The 17,997-nt window shown below is 42.2% G+C and overlaps 1 protein-coding gene across 8 annotated transcripts in view; it reads right to left on the bottom strand.

Annotated features, from left to right (window-relative positions):
• CDPF1 (cysteine rich DPF motif domain containing 1) overlaps window positions 1-17,997 on the bottom strand; it is a 22,454-nt gene extending 4,457 nt beyond the window's left edge. Inside the window, exons 1-5 of one of the 8 annotated variants that reach the window (XM_040594405.1) lie at window positions 17,891-17,997; window positions 17,486-17,705; window positions 17,017-17,101; window positions 7,322-7,445; window positions 5,871-5,982 (exon numbers count right to left, since the gene is read on the bottom strand). In XM_040594405.1, the coding sequence (XP_040450339.1) occupies window positions 5,871-5,982; window positions 7,322-7,434 (225 nt within the window). In that variant the 5' untranslated portion in view covers window positions 7,435-7,445; window positions 17,017-17,101; window positions 17,486-17,705; window positions 17,891-17,997. Of the gene's footprint in view, window positions 1-5,870; window positions 5,983-7,321; window positions 7,446-8,975; window positions 9,221-17,016; window positions 17,102-17,485; window positions 17,709-17,752; window positions 17,854-17,890 lie in introns of those variants that run through there. The other 7 variants (XM_040594406.1, XM_040594404.1, XM_040594401.1 and 4 more) reach the window with 7 other exon arrangements.

Raw genomic sequence — 17,997 nt, 5'->3', positions numbered from 1 at the left:
AAATGGGACTGTTAAGTTCCAGTCTCATTAAACATTTATATTTCGAATTTTTCTAAATTGAATTCTTCTTCTAGGTTGAAATATTCCAGCAATTTTGTTTCTTCCTGTTCGACAATTCTAACGCCTGGTTAGAGCTAAATGGGTGAAAAATAAAAACTGAGTCTGTAACAAACACTAACAAATCAACTGTCATCTTGCTCCTTTAAAAGAATTGACCTTCACCAGCTCACTGCTACGGAGAACAGCAACACATTTCCTTACAACTGGCTTGTCCTTCAAGTATCATTCATGGTTCTCCTGGTGTGATCACTAATCAACAGGTTTTAATGGGTAAACTGGAGCTAGTGTTGCTGATGGATTATTCTTCAAGAGTTAAACATGAATAAAGGCATCAGTATGGATGGATCAGGACATCTTTTGGGGAGTAATGGATTCCATGGGTTTTACCTAAATAGCAAAGTGTTCCTCTAAAGCTAAATCTTAGCTTACAAAGATTCCTCCCTCCTGGGAGGATCTTCCAAGTTCCTGCACTGGTATGTGAGACCTGAAGTCTCAGAACACTCTTCCTTGCCAGTCTCCACAAAAATGGCCTAAAGACCAGCACAAGTACAAAGAACGTAGGCATAGGGCTGTAAAGTCTCAAAGACTTCAGCTGCATCTTTTTCCATAACACTTGAAATAACCTCATTAACCTCTGTGCTTGTATTGCCCTAGGAGAATACTAAAAAGTATAAATATATCAGCATCACAGAGGTGTCCAATAACCAGAATGGCTGAACAAATTTAATTTGGCTGAGGCAATTCAACTGATGTTTCATCCACTACCCACCTTTACCCTGAATAATACTCACTGATTAAAAACTAAAAACACCTATGGTACTAAAGCTTGAGCTGATGTCTGTTCCCTGAATTCTTGATGGCAAGTATAAAAGCTGTTGTGCAAAAAGAAGGTATCTTCCGTGTCCTTGGAATGGAACAATAATATGATCTGACAGGTTTCGTTCACAGTTGGTTTGGCTAGTAATTGTTACAGACCCAATATTAATTTTTCAAGCAGCTAGCTCTAACCAGATGTTAGTTATTGAAGAGGAGCAAAGAAGAGTTATTGAGGAAGAGCAAAACTGATGGTATTTTAATCTATTTGCAGTACAGAGTTTGGGCAATGGTAGGGAAGCTTATTAATGTATTATTCCTTTGCCCTGCAGTGAGAATGAAGTCCATGGCTCTCCTGGCATGCTGATCACTAAATTCCAAATAGGATTTAATGGGTAAGCTGGAGCTGGTGTTGCTGATGGATTATTCTTGGGGATTTGAGCATGAATAAAGACATCAGTTTAGATGGATCAGGACATCTTTTGGGGAGTAATGGATTCCATGTGTTTTACCTAAATAGCAAAATTTTCCTCTTGCCATGGTCATTTGCAGCTGGCCTTTCTCTGGGGGCTTCGCTTGGATATTCCTGTGTTTCTGTTCTTGCTTTTGTTTCCCATGTCATTATCTGGACTCTAGCAGTAGATTCAGCAGATGATTATATCAAAGTCACGATCAGCCTGCTGCTCTGCGACTTTCAAGCCTGAGGAACAACTTCTCTTCATCCATTGTCCTTTTCTGCACTGACAGCCAGGTGCCTTCATAGTCAGTTAGGGTGAGGCCTTGGTCTCTGAAAAGCCCTGAAACTGGATTTCAGTTGCACAACCTCCAGAGCCTATTGTTTTTTGTCTCTTGGTATCCTTAATACTTTAAGCTGCCAATTAAGAAGGGAAGATTAGAGTTTAAGTTGGCTCTGCTATTCTTGTTTGTATAGCAGAATGGCACACAGCCCACCTGCCTCCAGGTTAAGTTCACGGCTCCATGGGGATGGACACTGCACCACTGGGCAATGGCAAAGGAGGGGAGAGGCTTTTCCCCTATTCCGCAGCTGGGGAACTCTGATGTTAAGATGCAGCTCCCCACAGCAATACAGGTGCCCAACTTCCATTCTTTTAGCTGAAATGAGTTGCCAACTTTTGCTGATTTTGGCCAATGGGACTTATGCAAATCATTAGTACAAATCATTGTGCATCTGGGTCCACATACCCTTAGTCCTCCTCTCTCAGTCTTGGGGTTTTTCACACTAGCTGTTGTTCTAAAGCCCTGTGAATTACACTTATTATGCATAGTCAAGCCTTTCTTTGACCATTTCCTGATAGAGTTCTGTGTTTAATCGGTAATTCCTTAATATGTTTCAGCCCTTCCATGACCAAGAGAGGTGGGGACCATTTCAATTTCAAACTTAATAGTCTAATTCAGGCAAAACTGAGCTGCCAAAGCATGCTGTCAGTGTTTATTTCTGTTTTGATGTGGATCATGTCTGAAAGTAATATATACAGGGACAGTATCTTTACCACACTTATAAAGGGAACTATGCAAAGGAAAGGTTCTGCCTAACCGTGTCCAGCACTGACCCCGCATGACTGGAAGCTGAATGGAAAGTAGCTATAGTATTACATTTATCACTTAATACCTACAGTCATGTCCAAGGTCAGTTTTTAGTCACCTTCTCCCGAGGCAAGCAATAAGGCAGAAAACTTGTTCCCTTTCCTCCTTTCTTCTCCAGAAGCCACCTCTTTTCTTTTCCTATGTCTACCAAGTGTTGCAATAAAAAAGAAATAACTTTTAAATGACTAATGTGGTCAGATTACAGAAAAGGGGAGAGGAAATTATATAAAGGAAACAGGAAGAAGGGCATTTGACATTCCTAAGGACTTTTAAAAGCATTTTTATTATCTTCCTTTTTGTGGTGTTTGACAAGTTTTAAGACATAACAGATAATCTTTTGAATCCAGTTGGACCAGAAAAAATGGCACTTACCAATATGCTGTACTAAAGATTTTTTCAGTAGGATAATGTATGCTGCAAGCTGACTGGAGTAAATCAACTGAGTGAGACTTCAGAGAATATTTGAAGTGAGCTTATGAGCATTACACAGAACAGTTGCTAAGTCTTGACTTTCATTGGCATAGCAACTGTAAGGAAAGACACTTCAGCTAGCATGGCTTGTCTCATGAAAAGCCTAAAATCTGTAGTTAAGCCTCCTTGGATATAAAAATCCTTTACCAAAGCTAAGGTCAGAAAAGTCTCAATTTTGCCACAGGTTCCAGACTAGTATTATTTTGAATTAACATAAGAATAAAAGCAACCTGTCATTGGAAACGCTGCATCAAATTGGTCCGCCTTCTTTGCCAAAGAGGCCCAAGAAAGCATGAGTTTCTTCAGCTTCAATTCCTATGTTATAACATTATGGAAACACTCAGCACATGGCTGAGTTGATCTACTTGGGTCAAGCACAAGGAGAAACCAAAATCAATCCACAGAGATATTTTCCTAACTTTGGCTCTCTCTACTGCCTTGGATAAGTTTTTACTTCTCTGGACTTTTAATTTTCCCCACATGAAAGAGGAATAGTATGTGTTTACCTGCTTTGTGCTGTGGGTGTTTAAAGCGCTAATTATCATTTCTGCAGCTCTCTTTCCATGTTACTTAAGCGGTATTGCTAAATACATTTTGAAACCATAGTCATATGTGTGATTCACTACCTGGCCTGGCCAGTTTGGCAAGAAATTTATTCTCAATTATTTACAATCAAGGTTTTGCTTTGAGTCATACCATCAGGGGAATCTTGAAGACTCAGATAACAAGAAGTAAATGATTGACATATTTTCACAATAGATAAAGTAAGCAGGAATGTCAAAAAGACTAGAAGAGGCTTCTATTAGTTCACTGCTAATATCCTTTATACATTGTCAGGCCCTAGATTAACTGCAACAATTAGAAAATCTTTGAGAAGAAAAAGCCCCACCTTCATTCAGAAATGCACACTGTGTAGAAAGATACTGAGGCTGAAATGCTGTATTTCTGACAGATTTAACTGCCAGACTTGGAAATGCCTGTTGAATCCTTCGTAAATTCAAGATACTTCATTTGGGAATAAAAACAGCTAAATGTGCTCAAGTTTGCCCAAAACGTGTCTGAGTTACTAATCCTCTGCTGTTAAAAAGGAGGGATAAACCTGACATGTCAGGGCAGGAATCAAGCTTATAAACCCAAACTATCTGACTAGCTGCACTTGCCTCTTCTTCTCGCTGTGTGTGGGAGTGAATCAACTACCAGCCAAGACAGGGACATTGTCACTAAGAAGATCTTGCTCACATGTAAGCTTTGCCTCCACACAACTGCCTTGAGCTACTTGGCTCTGGAAACTTGAACCTAGCTATCAAAGATGTAACCAGAGAGCACTGGCACTTCATCTGACTCCCATGTAGTCCTCAGGTAGTTCCAGAAAGGAAAAAAAAAATCTCAGTTGCAATGTCTAGTCTGGCCGCTTTGTGATTTTAGTTCATTCAAATGACAAAAGAGACTTCAGAAATAGGAAACAAACATAATCAGGAGAAAAGTGGTATTGCGTGCTCCTCTTAGGGTAGTGGACCAAATCCATCCTTGGTGCTAACTCCCTGCAAGTCAGAATAGCAGCTAAACTTGTCCAAGTGTGCCAATTTCCTTTTGGCTGTATCTGTCCAACCCTCTAAATTTTGTTAGTGTAATTTGACCCTTTGTTTTGCTCCAGAGAATTTCCTCAAGTCCCCACACAGAAACTGCCTGGCATTGGCATATGAGCAGTCCCAGTTGCCCAGATTATGTCACCTCACGGTCTGAAGAAGCTAGAGTGTTTGTCCCATCACAACTATAACTGGCCACCAAACATGAAAAAAAATTTCTACAGTGGGTCTGTTTGTTTTAAAACTCCCAGTATAGCTACTTGCAGTAAGGATCATGTCATGGGAGCTGAGCCCTAACCACTGCGACTGCAGAACGGGCTGAAAAGGCTGAATTTGAAAACTGCTAAAGCTGACACTTAAGACCAAGGTGTGCTCTTGCTAGTAGCTCATCTGTTAGCTGCACTCTAGATGTAAGCATGTTACTCTAGGATAGCAAACAACCACTTTGAAAGAGGTCAGTATCTTGCTGCCATTAGGGCAATGGTATCTGGTATAACAAATACAGGCCGTTGCCTGTGTAAACCATCAGGTGATGTTCTCCTCATGGGTTGAGTCCTGCACTAGTCCTGACTACTGCATGAGTCCCAAGTCTCTTTCAACCGCAAAACTGGATTGCCGAGGGAAAGGAGTAGAACCTAAGTTTTCTCAATTCATTGTATTGCCTCAGAGAAGCACAGTACAGCCTCTGGACACTGATAACTAGGTAAAAACCTGTCTTCATTTTTACTTTGAACTCACAGCAAACAAAGAGGCCAGTTCTGCACCGAGGAGAAGGCATTAGGACAACTGTAAATTTATGCCACCTTTCTGGACCACATTCAGATTTCATAGTTTTAAGGTTGATATACCAGCTGCTCTAAAATTCATTCTTCTTTAGAGACCTATCAAGGCATTGCATAACTCTCCCCTCTGCTCACTTTCTACATTAACTTTTGCAAATAGGATGGCAGGCCTGTGCTGTAGATGTAAACTTAACAACCCGTGGACGTTTATACTCCCTTTATGGAAAAAAATCTACTGTTCGTATAGTACAATCTATTGAACCTTAAAGGTCTTGAAGTATCCTTTGCATTTCCTTGTGCTAGGAAAATGGAAAAAATGACTCATTGTGTTTGTGAGGCTGGACTGTGCTCATCTGTAAGTAGGACAATTAAAGTTGCTGACCATTTTCATTTAATACAACAAGCTTTATCTGGGGGTATCCATAAGAAGACACAATTAGCCTGCCTTAAAAACAGACTGCTTCGATTTTTCCTGTTTGGTCTTTCTCTAACAGATCACCAGGACTGGAACAAAAAGAAATGACTGAAGAAGCTTGTTTTGCTTGTTACTTACTGTACCAACGCACACTGATCTGCTGCACAAACTGCAATGAGACCCAAGGATGAGGAATTTGTCCTTGTCAGGGGTGAAAGGATCCTTCATGACATAGCTTTCTTCCAAAAGCCTGTAAGAGAATAATTTCAGGCTTTTAAGGGTAGATTTCACAGCAGGGGAGAGTCAAAAGGTGGAAACTGTCAACATCTCCTAGGGTACAAAGACTGGATTACCTTTGCAAAGCTCCCCTTGCAAGATTCACAGTCTTAATGTAGTTGTCATCAGTGCAAAGAACGGGCCATTGTACAAGCCTTCATGTCTGGTGTATGCTTCCTGCAGCACTGCATTTAGAACATGTGAGTAGGCCAGAAAGCAAGCCAATAAAGATCGTGTGTAAAACTATTTCTTATACGCATGTACAGAAGCGTTATGCTTCAGCATTATTCTTTTGCTTTTTGAATCTCAGCCATCCAAATAAAGCTGAGATGTTAACACTGAGCTTGCATAACCTAAAGTTAAGATGCACATTCAGCTTTGATTCAGACTCTTTAAGAATAGACTTGATCAAAGGTGGGCCATTGCTGAGTAAAAGAGGGAAAACCAGTACCACTATGGTATTTGGAATGAGAAAAATACAGCTGCCTAAGGAAAACATCCCAAGCAGGTGGTGATCAACAGCTGTTTCCATTTTATAAGAAACAGAGCAGTCTTAGCGGGGTGAAATACTAAGTACATGCTTGACTTCCAGTTCTAGTGAGTTCCTGACCATGTTTGCCTGATGGATTCACTGACCAGGATGGCCTCAACAGAGCTACTCGTACATTTAAAGCTAAGTGCTTTGTTTTATGGGGAGTTTAATGTCTGCAGATAAAGTTACAACTGCATAGTTTCTGGTGAAACTATCCCTACTTAGCAGAGACAGAAAAGGCTTCTAAATTTCCATACACTATTAATGTCATACTGTAATGTCAATCTACCAAAGAATTGTGTCATGCTGAAAAGCATTCCTGTTCAAAACTCCATGTCATGTCAAACAGCTCTTACAAAGTGTTTTTAACATATGTATTTAATTCATGCTGTGTTTACATGTTGCCCAGCTGACACAGCTGTGAGGAAGAGCTACTCCCAGAAATGCTAGGCTGACAGTCAACAGCATTCTAGTAAGAAAATAATGGTATAGGTAAATAGTAGGGTGGTCAGTGGGGTCAGGAAACAGGTTAAATACAAATCTTTGCATGGTTATTGAAGCAGGACAGGAAAGTTGATTTTTGTCTTTTGCTATCAACACTAACAATTTTTAACATTTCTTCCCTCTGGAAAAAAAGAAGTTACTTTAAGTACCAAGCCACATATTCAGGGCCAATATGGCATGTTACTGGGTTCAAGCAGTGCATATTGTTACAAACAAAAAATACTGTTCTAATGCTCATTGCATAAATGAGATCTGTAATATGAAATGCTGTACTTACACAATAGAGCGTGTGTTTGGTGGCTTCTGTCCATAGTATATGTATGGAGCTGTTAAGCCACATAGCTGACATGTGAACTCTCCTGTAGGCTGAACTCCTTTGGAAGCATCCATCTTTAAGCTACCTACAAGAAACACAAAAAAACCTTTAGGTCCAAAGTGCAATAGTGGGAACATACCTGCAAGAGGATTAAGCTGATATGGGACATCTGGCTATGCTAGTTAAAATGCAATGGAAAACTGACTATTCCAAACCTTAATCAGTAAATCTTTTTTCCCAAATCAAGTTGGTTTCCCATGTCCCATTTAAATTTCCAAATTCCTTAGACACGTTCAGAAATTGCAGCCTGGGAGCCTAGCTATAAAGTTAATCTATTAATTTGGAACTTGATCATTGAAAGAATTTAGGTAACAAAGTACATGGCTGTGACGTGGAAAAACCTTTACTCAGTCAAGGCCTGTGCTCCTAAGAGCTTCCCAGGAAACAACTCCCTATCTGCTGTGCAGAATCCAAATCCAGTTCTGCAATGCCTGTCTCCTCCCACAAACTGCAAATGGAGTGTTTAAAGGGTTTGGGACCCCACTCAGAAGGCAGGTACCAGAAAGGTAAATGTTGCAATGATTTACTACCTCTTTTTCTTTGCTTCGGGTTCACCTTCGAATAGTTTTGGAAGCTTAACACTTGGTTCCCAGTTCTTATCTGGCTTCCTATGGAAATGAGCTGATGTAATCAGCCTGTGCCTAGATAGAGTGCAGGCCCATTCAAGCCACACAGGACAGAGGAGGAACCTTTAAAAAAGTTTAAGGCCCTTTAACTCGTTTAGTAGGCAGAAGAGGGAGACTCTGCTTAATCCCCATGAAGGATACCCATATACTTCTACAAATCAGAGAATCTGCACATAGGAAAGCTACTGTCACCTGTCTGAAAGACTTTAGCCAAGCGTAACGAAGGTGTCGCTATCACTTGCGAGATACAAAACATAGGAAGCCATGCTTCATCAGCTTTGGTCCTTACAAGATGACTGGTTTAAAATTTTGGCCGCTGATTTACATTTGGGAGCTTACCCTTCACTAGCACCACTTTAGCTGGCAGTCATGCCCTGAGTTTTTCAAAAGTATGGTGTGGCAAGTATGCTTTTTAGGACTGATTTTGGTGTGTGTGCACAATCAGATCAAACACAGCTAACCATGTGCATGCCCAAAAATTGCACCATGAATGAAATGTGATCGCTTGTTTGCAAGTTGGTTATCTTTGGTCACCTGCACCATTTTCTTGAACAGACATATTCACCTTGCAGTTAGCAAGAAAACTGAAGCTTTTAGCTAAAAGCCCTCACACTTTTCACAGCAGCAGTTTTCTGCAGCAAACCTGTCAGCTTTCTTAAGTGAAGCAGGGCTGGCATCAAGCTGTTAGGAAGGTGATCAATAGGAGCTCGGATTTGGGCAATATCTCAGCAGTTAGGTTGTGTGTCCTCACGGCTGAGCAGACACACAGCCTGCCAAAGGACAGCAGGTCATCCCCACTCTTGTAGCTTTGCAGCCATACCCTTCCCGTGCAGAGTTGATTCAGTTCACTAACACCATGTCTCTATTTATGTTTTAGCTCAGCTCAGGTGTTTTCTTTGGGAACAAAATGCCTGACTGTCCTCACTTACCATGCTTGGTTTGCATGGCGGAGCAGTCTTAAAGCACACAGACTGGACAGTTGTAGATGAAACGGAAAGATGTACTCCAGAAGCACACCTAATACACTCCAACGTGAATGCCCAAATAATGGCCATGTAGTCTACAGGCTAGGACCAGAGGTAATCTGAAACACCCCAAAACACAGAGAGTGGGCATCTGGTTATCCAGCATCAAACACCTTGGTCTATGGTTTCACTCTTACTGCACCACACTAGTTACTAATGTAGTAACAAATAAAAGAACTACCTTTTTTTTTTTCTTCCAACGTCTTTTTTCCTCTTGTTCTAGGGAACTAAGTGGGCTTGCAGAGGAATTGAGCAACTGCTAACAGTTGTACAAGGTAAGAAGTGAAAAAGCACAGCCAGGAGACAGAGCAGGCTGAGATGAGGGACCTGTATTTCCTTCTTTCAATGACAGTAAGCTGCTATTTCTGCTCACCCTGTGTGGTGAAACTGAATCCTTAGAGACATATGCTGCTAAGGTGAATTAGGGGCAAGGTGAAGCGGAGTTGTGACTACTTGACATCTAGTGTTCCAGAAACACAGGGAGCCCCAAGATCCTCAGAGGTTACAGAGGCTTCATAACAGACACCCAGTTCAGAAAGTCCTAGCCTGTTAAATCCTGAACCTTAATTTTGGGAATAATCTCCTTTACCTAATCATTCCTTCACCACCAGCCTTTCCACTGCCATTCCTGGCATTTCAGTAGTACAGGAAGCTCTTCAAATGTAACACAAATGGGGCTGGATACTGGTTTAATAAATGAATCCAACTCATTAATACCTTAGGCAGCTACATTTTTTTGAAAGTGATTTAATCCTTGGATATCATGTACTTTCCCTATCTCACAGGTAGGGATGCTTCCGAGAATTTAATTAACTAAAATGCCGTCAGATTTTTCAGTTAGACATAAGGCCTATTTCTCCTGGTATATTAAAACTAGGATTCTTCAAACTATACAGAAACTCAACTAAGAAATCTGCTTCCTGAACCCTGTGTTTTAGGATTACTAGGTAAGTCCCCAAACATACTCAAATTTACCTTTTCTGTAGGTCATCAGTAGCAATACCAGGGCACCCACCTATCTGAATGATATTTAGTCCAGAGCATTGTATGCAATTTTCTGTAATCAATCTTTTTTAAAAATGGGAAATAATTGACCCCACAGAGGTACAGCATGGAAAGTCACTCAAATCAAATAGGAGAGGACTGCCACGGTGATCTTTTCTTTAAAATAATGCAAAACACTACGAACAAGGTGGGGGGGGGAAGTATTTATGGCAGTGAGGATCATAGACTTTGGAATGAATGTGCCCTGATTCCAAGTCAAAATAACAGCCCTGGGTTCAGAGCTGAAGTACGTTAGATATAGAAACACCTGCTCTCTTATAGACCATTGGCATGTAGAACAGAATCTGTTCAGTGACTACCACTGGGAAGGAATGATATCTATGTACAAACAGATTTTTTGGCTATGCCAGTTGAAAAGCACATGATCCTGTCTGTAAAGCACAGATGAATTTATAATGCTTTCCATTTTACTCCCAGCTTACAAGTCACTGGTATCAGCTGTACCAAATTTTATTTCACTGGGAACATCACTTGTCCTGAGAGCTTGTCTACACAGTGGCACTTGGGAAAGTTAAGGTGTGAAGTTAATGAATGTACAGATTCCAGAGTAAATGCTCCCATTCAGAAGTAAGGTTTGCTACATAACAAAATCGAGGCATTTTCCTTCTGAAGAAATAAATTTAATGGCAAATGTAATAAGCTTTTAGTTTATCCATGCTCTTCATACCTTTAGTCTAAAACACCAAGCGGACAAATCCTAAGATGCACTCTCTCACAAAGCTTCTAGTACTTCCAAAAAGCTCATATGCAATTAAAAGAACTGTATCTTTATGTCAGACAGCAAATGCACAGAAGCAATTCTGGGATAAAACCACAGTCGAGACAGACATTGGTTTATCACCAAGTAGGCTCATTGGTTTGGCCCTACACACAGTCTTAGCAAGATGCCTGATATGACAACTATGACAAGGTGTGTGCCTCCCCTCCAATCAGACATATGAAGCACAAGTGAGAACTCATTTCTCTCTTGTGTACCAACAACAGGATAAAGGATCTCTTGGGGAGATAAAAGTCTAGGGCACTAATACCTTCACAATTATGACAGGCAAGTTTCTGACCTCAAGTGACTTAGATCACCACCAGCACTACTACTGGCTTTTTCTCTTTTCCTTGAAAATTTCTGAAGCAGCATCATGTCCCAGTAACATGTCAAATATCTGGCTGGCTGGTATGTACTGAAGAAGTCTTTTAGAACAGCTTGTTTAGAACTGAATTCTGCCCAAGCATTTGCCATTTTGGCTGGAAGCCGCAAGGTACTTAAAACACAAGAACATGCATAGCTCTTCTGAAAGAACACGGTTACCCGCGCACGCTTGATTACGAAGCAAACACTGAACTAGCACACTCATCAGAAACCTGCCAAGTCAAGCCCAGAATGCTGCAGGATGTGTGTGAGGCTGGCCCACGTGTCATGGTGAAAGGTAAAGTACAGAAATCTGAATGCCATACTAAGGAAATAATTGCAGTAAAAGCAAAGCGTGGGTTAGATAGTGCTACAAGAGTGTTTCTGCATGCTGTCTGTGACTGATACATAATATAGATGTGGGGAAATGGCTCTCAGTGCTGTTCTCTGGGGACTCCTAAAAACTTCAGGGCAGTTCTGCTCGGAGCATACTGCTAACAGGCCTGGAAGGCATGCCAGAAATAATAAATCACCATTAAATTGTCAGGGTTAGTGGCAAAGTAGTGGCACAGATAAGTAACCTGATTTTCTTTGCTTGAAGCCTCATTAGCACAAGTCTTTACAATGCATAGGTTAAGCCCCTCTTAATACTCCACAGGAGACTCGTGTATTTCTGAGTCACTGATAAACTAAGAGAAATTATATAAGAAAAAAACTGCCTACAAACAGACATAGACTTTGATTTAAAAGTGTGTCAGATAAAATCAACATTGACACACCTTTAATCCTCTCCAATTAAACCCTTGTTTATTTTACCTGCCAAGACTTTCCTGCAGTATCCACTGTTGATGACTATGACCTATTAAAATATTCACAGCTTGATTCTCCATGGGAACAAGTGCTCTCTAATAGAAGGGTAGGAGCCACTGAGTTCATAGCCTGGTAAATGCCAAGTTATTTTGCAGTGTTTAGTGTGATACAAATTTAAATACACTTCAGCAGCACCAGGAATGCACTCACCTCCTTCAGAAAAATGATCTGTTGCCTAATTGCTCTGGGAGTAGATGAAACAGCAGAACCTTCTTACTTCCTAGTTAATCCCCAGGTGAACAACTCTCTCCCTCCAGTTCCTTCATGTTATTGCCCTAAAGGCATGTTTAAGTCACCTGTTGGCTGCCTCCTTTCTCTTCCTTTGAGGTGACTTACCTTGGGTTCAGCATAACAAATTAGCCCAGGAATGCAATTTCACGAAGTGTGGCCATTTGGAACTTTTACCTTTATTACCTCTCTCAAAGACCACTTGATTGAATTAAACCTGACTTGTTGCAGCAGCTTCTCCCTTCAGGCCAGGGGATTGTGCTGGTATTGCTATGCTCCCTCTGCTCTGAAGGAACTGAGATCACTGCAGCACACAGGTTACCCTCTAGGTACGGGTCACATAGCAGGTGCCAAGCCCTGCTTTTTAACAACAGCTTACGTGGATTCCCCATGGCAGCAGGATAAGCAGCCTAGGTGGTCACAGATGTGAAAGCGAGCATTTTTTCTCAACAGTTGTAGGGGATGTTTGAACAGGGTGTGTCAGAAGAAAGAGAGGAGTAATACAGAAAAGCAAATCAAAACCCTTCCTAAGGTAAAAATGGCTTTACAAACACAAGATGAATCTTGAACAGGCATCTATTGGCAAGATGCACGATTTAACAAAGCTGAGAAGCCAACACTTACAAAAATCTAGTCCAAGTACTCCTTACTTCAATATGGCAGGCAGCCAGCTCTGAATTAGACAGCATTTAATAAGGCAGAATCTGAAATTAGGTGAGAATTTAACAGCTTCACACAGGAATAGGGCAAGGCGGCATTAACCCGTATGCACCACTGCCCTCTAGTGGGCAGAGCGGACCGGTACAGTGACGGTGACTGGCAGCACCGCTGTTACCAGCGGCAGCAAATTATTTCAGCGCTTCAGCTTTTAGAGGGACTCAGTTGTAAAAGCCCAGCTAAGTGGATCACACAGCAAGAGTGAATAACAGAATAAAATAAAAGCAAGCTGCCCAAGCATGCATGGCAGAGGCTATCTCCACATCTGGTTGCAGAGATCCAGTGAATAATGGATCTCTTTGCTGTGTGACAGAACAATCCTGAGAGGAAGGGAGCTACAGCGTTGTTACTTCTTCCTTTCCCTCCTCCCAAAATTAATCTGTTTGTATCTGGTTTTCTGCTCAATCCCCCTCATTCTCGTTTCTTCTCCTTCTCTTCCAACAGGCATTAGTAAGCAGAGTACAAAGCTTATCACATCATCATTCGTGTTGCCATTCGAACACTCTACGTAAAATGGCCTAGAAATTAAAGGAAGGCAATGCAAGCTTGTTGCTTTTCTCACAGCACAGTTACAGGTACTTACTGGAGAGGAGGTAACATAGGAGATACAGTCACTAAAATGTACACTGAAATGAACGCCAGTTCTAGTGCAACACTTTCCAACAGAGTCTAAAAATAGGAACACCAAGATTTTGTGGAAATACACGAGGAGAGGCTAACGTAGTGTTTGGGGAAATAAGACACTGCAAATTGACATAATCTTGAAAGAAATAAATATAGCTTCAGTGATTTATCTCCTTACAGAAAGAAAAGCTGGTACTGTAAGGAAACACTCAGCCCTGACTACGCGGGGCTGTGTGTTACAGTGTCCTTGCTGTGACAGCCAGCGCCCGCTTTCCCCTGTGACCGGCAAGATGTTCAGCATTAATATACCTGGGGAAGAGAATTCTTTCCAGTAAAACGTGACTGAGGCTTTCAGGTTTTTAGGACTGAGCTCAAGCTGAGGACTGCATAATGCAGTAAAAGCAAAACCTTCAATAACAACAACAAAAAAAAACCCCAAAATACAAAACTACTGCGGGGGTGGGGGTGGGTATGGCCTAAAGAACATCAGCTTCACAAAAGCCTGAGAATAAAGGCAGATCTGTACCTGCTATATATATAACTTTCTCATGCCCATAGCCCCACACACCTTCTTACAGGCATGCCCATTTCCTCTGAAAGACATGTTCCTCAAGTTTTGCACTACCAGCTATTGTGAAGAGCAAGGACAAGAAAACTCCAGAAAAGCATTTCCAGCATGTCCGAGAAAGCAAAGTAGTCCACTGTCACTCAACCCTTAGAAAGCTTTCTTTTCCAGGGCACACTCTGGGGCTTCTGTCACAAGAATTTACAAATTGGTGCCCTGTTTCACACCTGCACGCTGAGGTAACTTCAGTTTTACCCCTTTGATTACACTTTACAGTGGAAATTGGTCCTTCAGTCAGGGGCTACCAGCTTCAAGACTTCATGACTGACACATATGATAAATTGCTGTTTTCTAGCCATGTAGCAATATGAAATAATGTGAATTCAGCTGGGTACAAACACTGTGCATTTTACCATGTTTTCAGGTTAGCCTGTTCGCTCCCCTCAGAAAGACTTTGCTTCCCAACCAGTACTTGGATTACTTTGCCTAAAAAACATGCAGCTACTAAGATTGCATTTACTTCTTTCAACACCTGATACTCTCATCAAATAGGTATCAAGGCACACACACAAGAACCACTTCCATAATTTTCTACAGGACACAGAGAAAAGAAACTTGGGACAGTCAGAGACGTACTTCACCATAGACACCCAGGCCACTTCTTTTCTGCATGCTCTGTAGTCTGCACAGCCTGTTCTCCAGAGCACATGTGCACATGCTCTTTCCTTCCAGAAGTTCTTTTGGACAAATCTACTGCTCCATTTATCACAGGTAAAACAGGAGGAAGGTGAGTTTTTTACATGTGATTTTTCACATTTAATCATGGATGGAGATGTGTGGATCCTAGAATTCACTACAACCAGAGCAGACTGCTCCTACTGGGTCATAAGCTAGGAGGGCAGACATGCAAAATCTTTGCAGTTCTGTCTGTTTGCCAAAGAAGCTCAAAATTCAGTGAGAATTACCAGCATCCTCCACGTGACACAGATAATTAACTTCCCTTTCGTTTCAGATCTCCATCTGTTCAGTAAGCATAGATGGATCTGACTTACAATTTCACTGAGGTCTGAGAGGAAAACGTGGACTGCAGAGTAGAGCTAATTAAGCAGCAGAGTTGATGAGGCCTTGACAGAAATTTTATATGCCATATGTTTAGGTTAAGAGTTACTAGCTATAGTTATAGGTAGATAGATAAGGCTTAGAACACTGTGATGTTTGTTACAGATTTAAATGCATTTTTCCTTTTTGTACATATGCATACCTCTAGGTGCAGTTAATTAGTAATAACTTTACTCAGTGTTAGAGAAGTTATAACAAAGTAATTGAACAGGTGAGGAAGAAGGCTTAGTAGAAAATTTTCATGGTATGTAGTTAGAAGGAGACTTTAGAGGCAGCAGTATGGTTCATAGGTTAGCTGGCGAATAAAAAAAAAACCAGAAAGGAAGATAAAAAACGCTTTTACCAGGCATTGAGAAAAGGAACAAAACAAAACTCTCACTTGCTTTATCCTGGCATAGAGCAAAAAAAGAACCCCAAACTGTTGCAACCACATAGATAACTAATTTCTTTTTTAATCCAAATCTCAGGTTTGTGCTTATCTATTGGGCATTTTGGGGCTCTCTGCAGCTTCCCTGGTTTATTGATTTTTGTGCCACTAAAAGCACTGCTTTAGCAAACAGGCCAGTGCAAAGGTAACGTACAGACTAGAAAGTTTAGCATGTCATCAAGCCAGGGGAGCAGATCTCCATTCCAAGTCAGGTTAACAGTGGAATCCAAATTTTTTCCTATCTTTATCATCAAATAAAAACCCTCCTTTGGTCAGAACACTTCCAGGCAACGCCAGGTTGCTACGTCTGTGCAGAGTAAAACTTTCAGGGGACTCTCCACTGTTCTTCATGTAACCTTGCTGTATTTGTAGAGATCACAGATGTACATCTTGGCTCTATTTGAGGCTAAGACACAGTAAGGCAAGATTTAAAGTAATGCTCTTGTAACAGCTACTTTACCTGGCAAATGTCTTCCTTTCTGTGGGAAATTAAGACATGAGGAAAACATTTTTGACATGGGTTCCAGAAGCATAAAGATCTTAAATTTTGTTTATATAAAACATACCATTTCAATTGTAAGGATATAGTTAAAACAGTGTAGCATTTTCACGTTATAATTAGTTATGCTGACAAAAGGAGATTCATATCAATACAACTTGTAAACTATACCAGTTAAAGGAAATTAATTGGCATATGTTATCTTTGCACTGGCATACTTCTAGTGGTCCCTCCAAGGTGGTATATACTGTTAACATTACAGCAGGGAAAAAACCCTAACTGAAAAAAAATGTAATCAATGCACAAACCCATGAGTACGGGTATAACTAACAACTAGTAGTACATAAATCCAGATTCTTTACTCATAGATACGTAGAGATGGAAGACAGCTCAGGAGATTATCTAGTCCATCTTGCCCAAGGCACAACTGGCTTTATGTTGATGGCATTTTGCAGTGTTTACAGAGACTTCTGCTAGCCCTAGTGCCTTAGAGACAAGTAACAGGTCAGTGAGCAAGTCTGGATTAAGTGTGAAGGAAAACCAGATGATTAACCTCTCTCCTTAAGCAGAGAGACCATTTCTAGCATCACTGACACATGGAGATATTTATTGGAGTTCTCAGAGCAGATTCAGAGAGAAACTCTGGTACTCCATCTCTCATACCTGTTGCAAACTCCTTACCTCCCCCTCACTTTTCAACAGCAGTACCTGATTTTTTCCATGGCTCTATGGTCCTCCAAGCCCAAAGCTGCGTGGTCCCACCACCACCTCGTTCAAGTGCAACCTCAAATGCCTACAGACGACAGGAAACAAGGCTTTCCCAAAAGTACCCTGGATTCCCTAAAGCTCCTTCTTTGCGTATGTCCAGCAGCAGTGCCCACAAACAGCAATACACTTCCCTGGAATCCTCTCCCCAGCCCCCTTCGAGGCTGCGTCCCGTAGCTCCAACCCCAGCTCCCAAAATTCCTCAGAAAATTCAGTATGCAGCCACCACGTTCTATCTAAAAAAAGAATACACCAAAACCCATGTGTGGAAAAAAGAATTATCGCCAAGCTTTGGCGCTAGATCCGGACTGACAGTGCCTCCCGCCAGGCGGCTCGCAGCGCTCCCGCTCCCGGCCCACTCCCCTCACAGGCTCCTGGAAAGGCCGCGCTCCCTCCACCCGGTTTAACTCACGCTCCAGCCGGCAGGACTCCGGAGCTGGGACGGGCAGATACGGCAGGGTTTCAGCCCTCCCCACGCCAGGGGAAGCAGGGCTCGGAGCTCAGCTCGCCCACCGCTGCAGCAAGGGGCTCCTGCGGCAGCCTGAGCCTGGCTCCAGCCCCACCGAGCGCTGCCGCCACCCGTCTTCCGCAAGGAGGAAACATAACCCTCTCTCAGATCCCAGACGCGCGGCCTGCTGAGAAGAGATTAACCATTGATCCCTTGTATTTTTAACACTACCGTCACTGGCACCCGTTCCCACGGAGCTTGGGGCTCCCGCGCAGTATGCACGCTGGGCCCAGGCCCTCGGCCCCTTCCTCGGGGCGGCGGGAGGCCGCAGCCCGGGTCAGCTACAGCCACGGAACCACTGACTCGTACCCAGCAGAGCCGCGCGGCACCCGCCGGGGCCGACGCCGCCACCCACGAGTGCCGAGAGGCGGGCGGCCGCCGCGCCGCTTCCCTCTGGCAGGGCCAGGGCCCGCCTC

Source organism: Falco naumanni, chromosome 5 (assembly GCF_017639655.2).
Source record: "Falco naumanni isolate bFalNau1 chromosome 5, bFalNau1.pat, whole genome shotgun sequence".
Taxonomy (NCBI): Eukaryota; Metazoa; Chordata; class Aves; order Falconiformes; family Falconidae; genus Falco; species Falco naumanni.
Note: the sequence above shows the minus strand (reverse complement) of the source record. Positions and strands in the feature narration are given on the sequence as shown.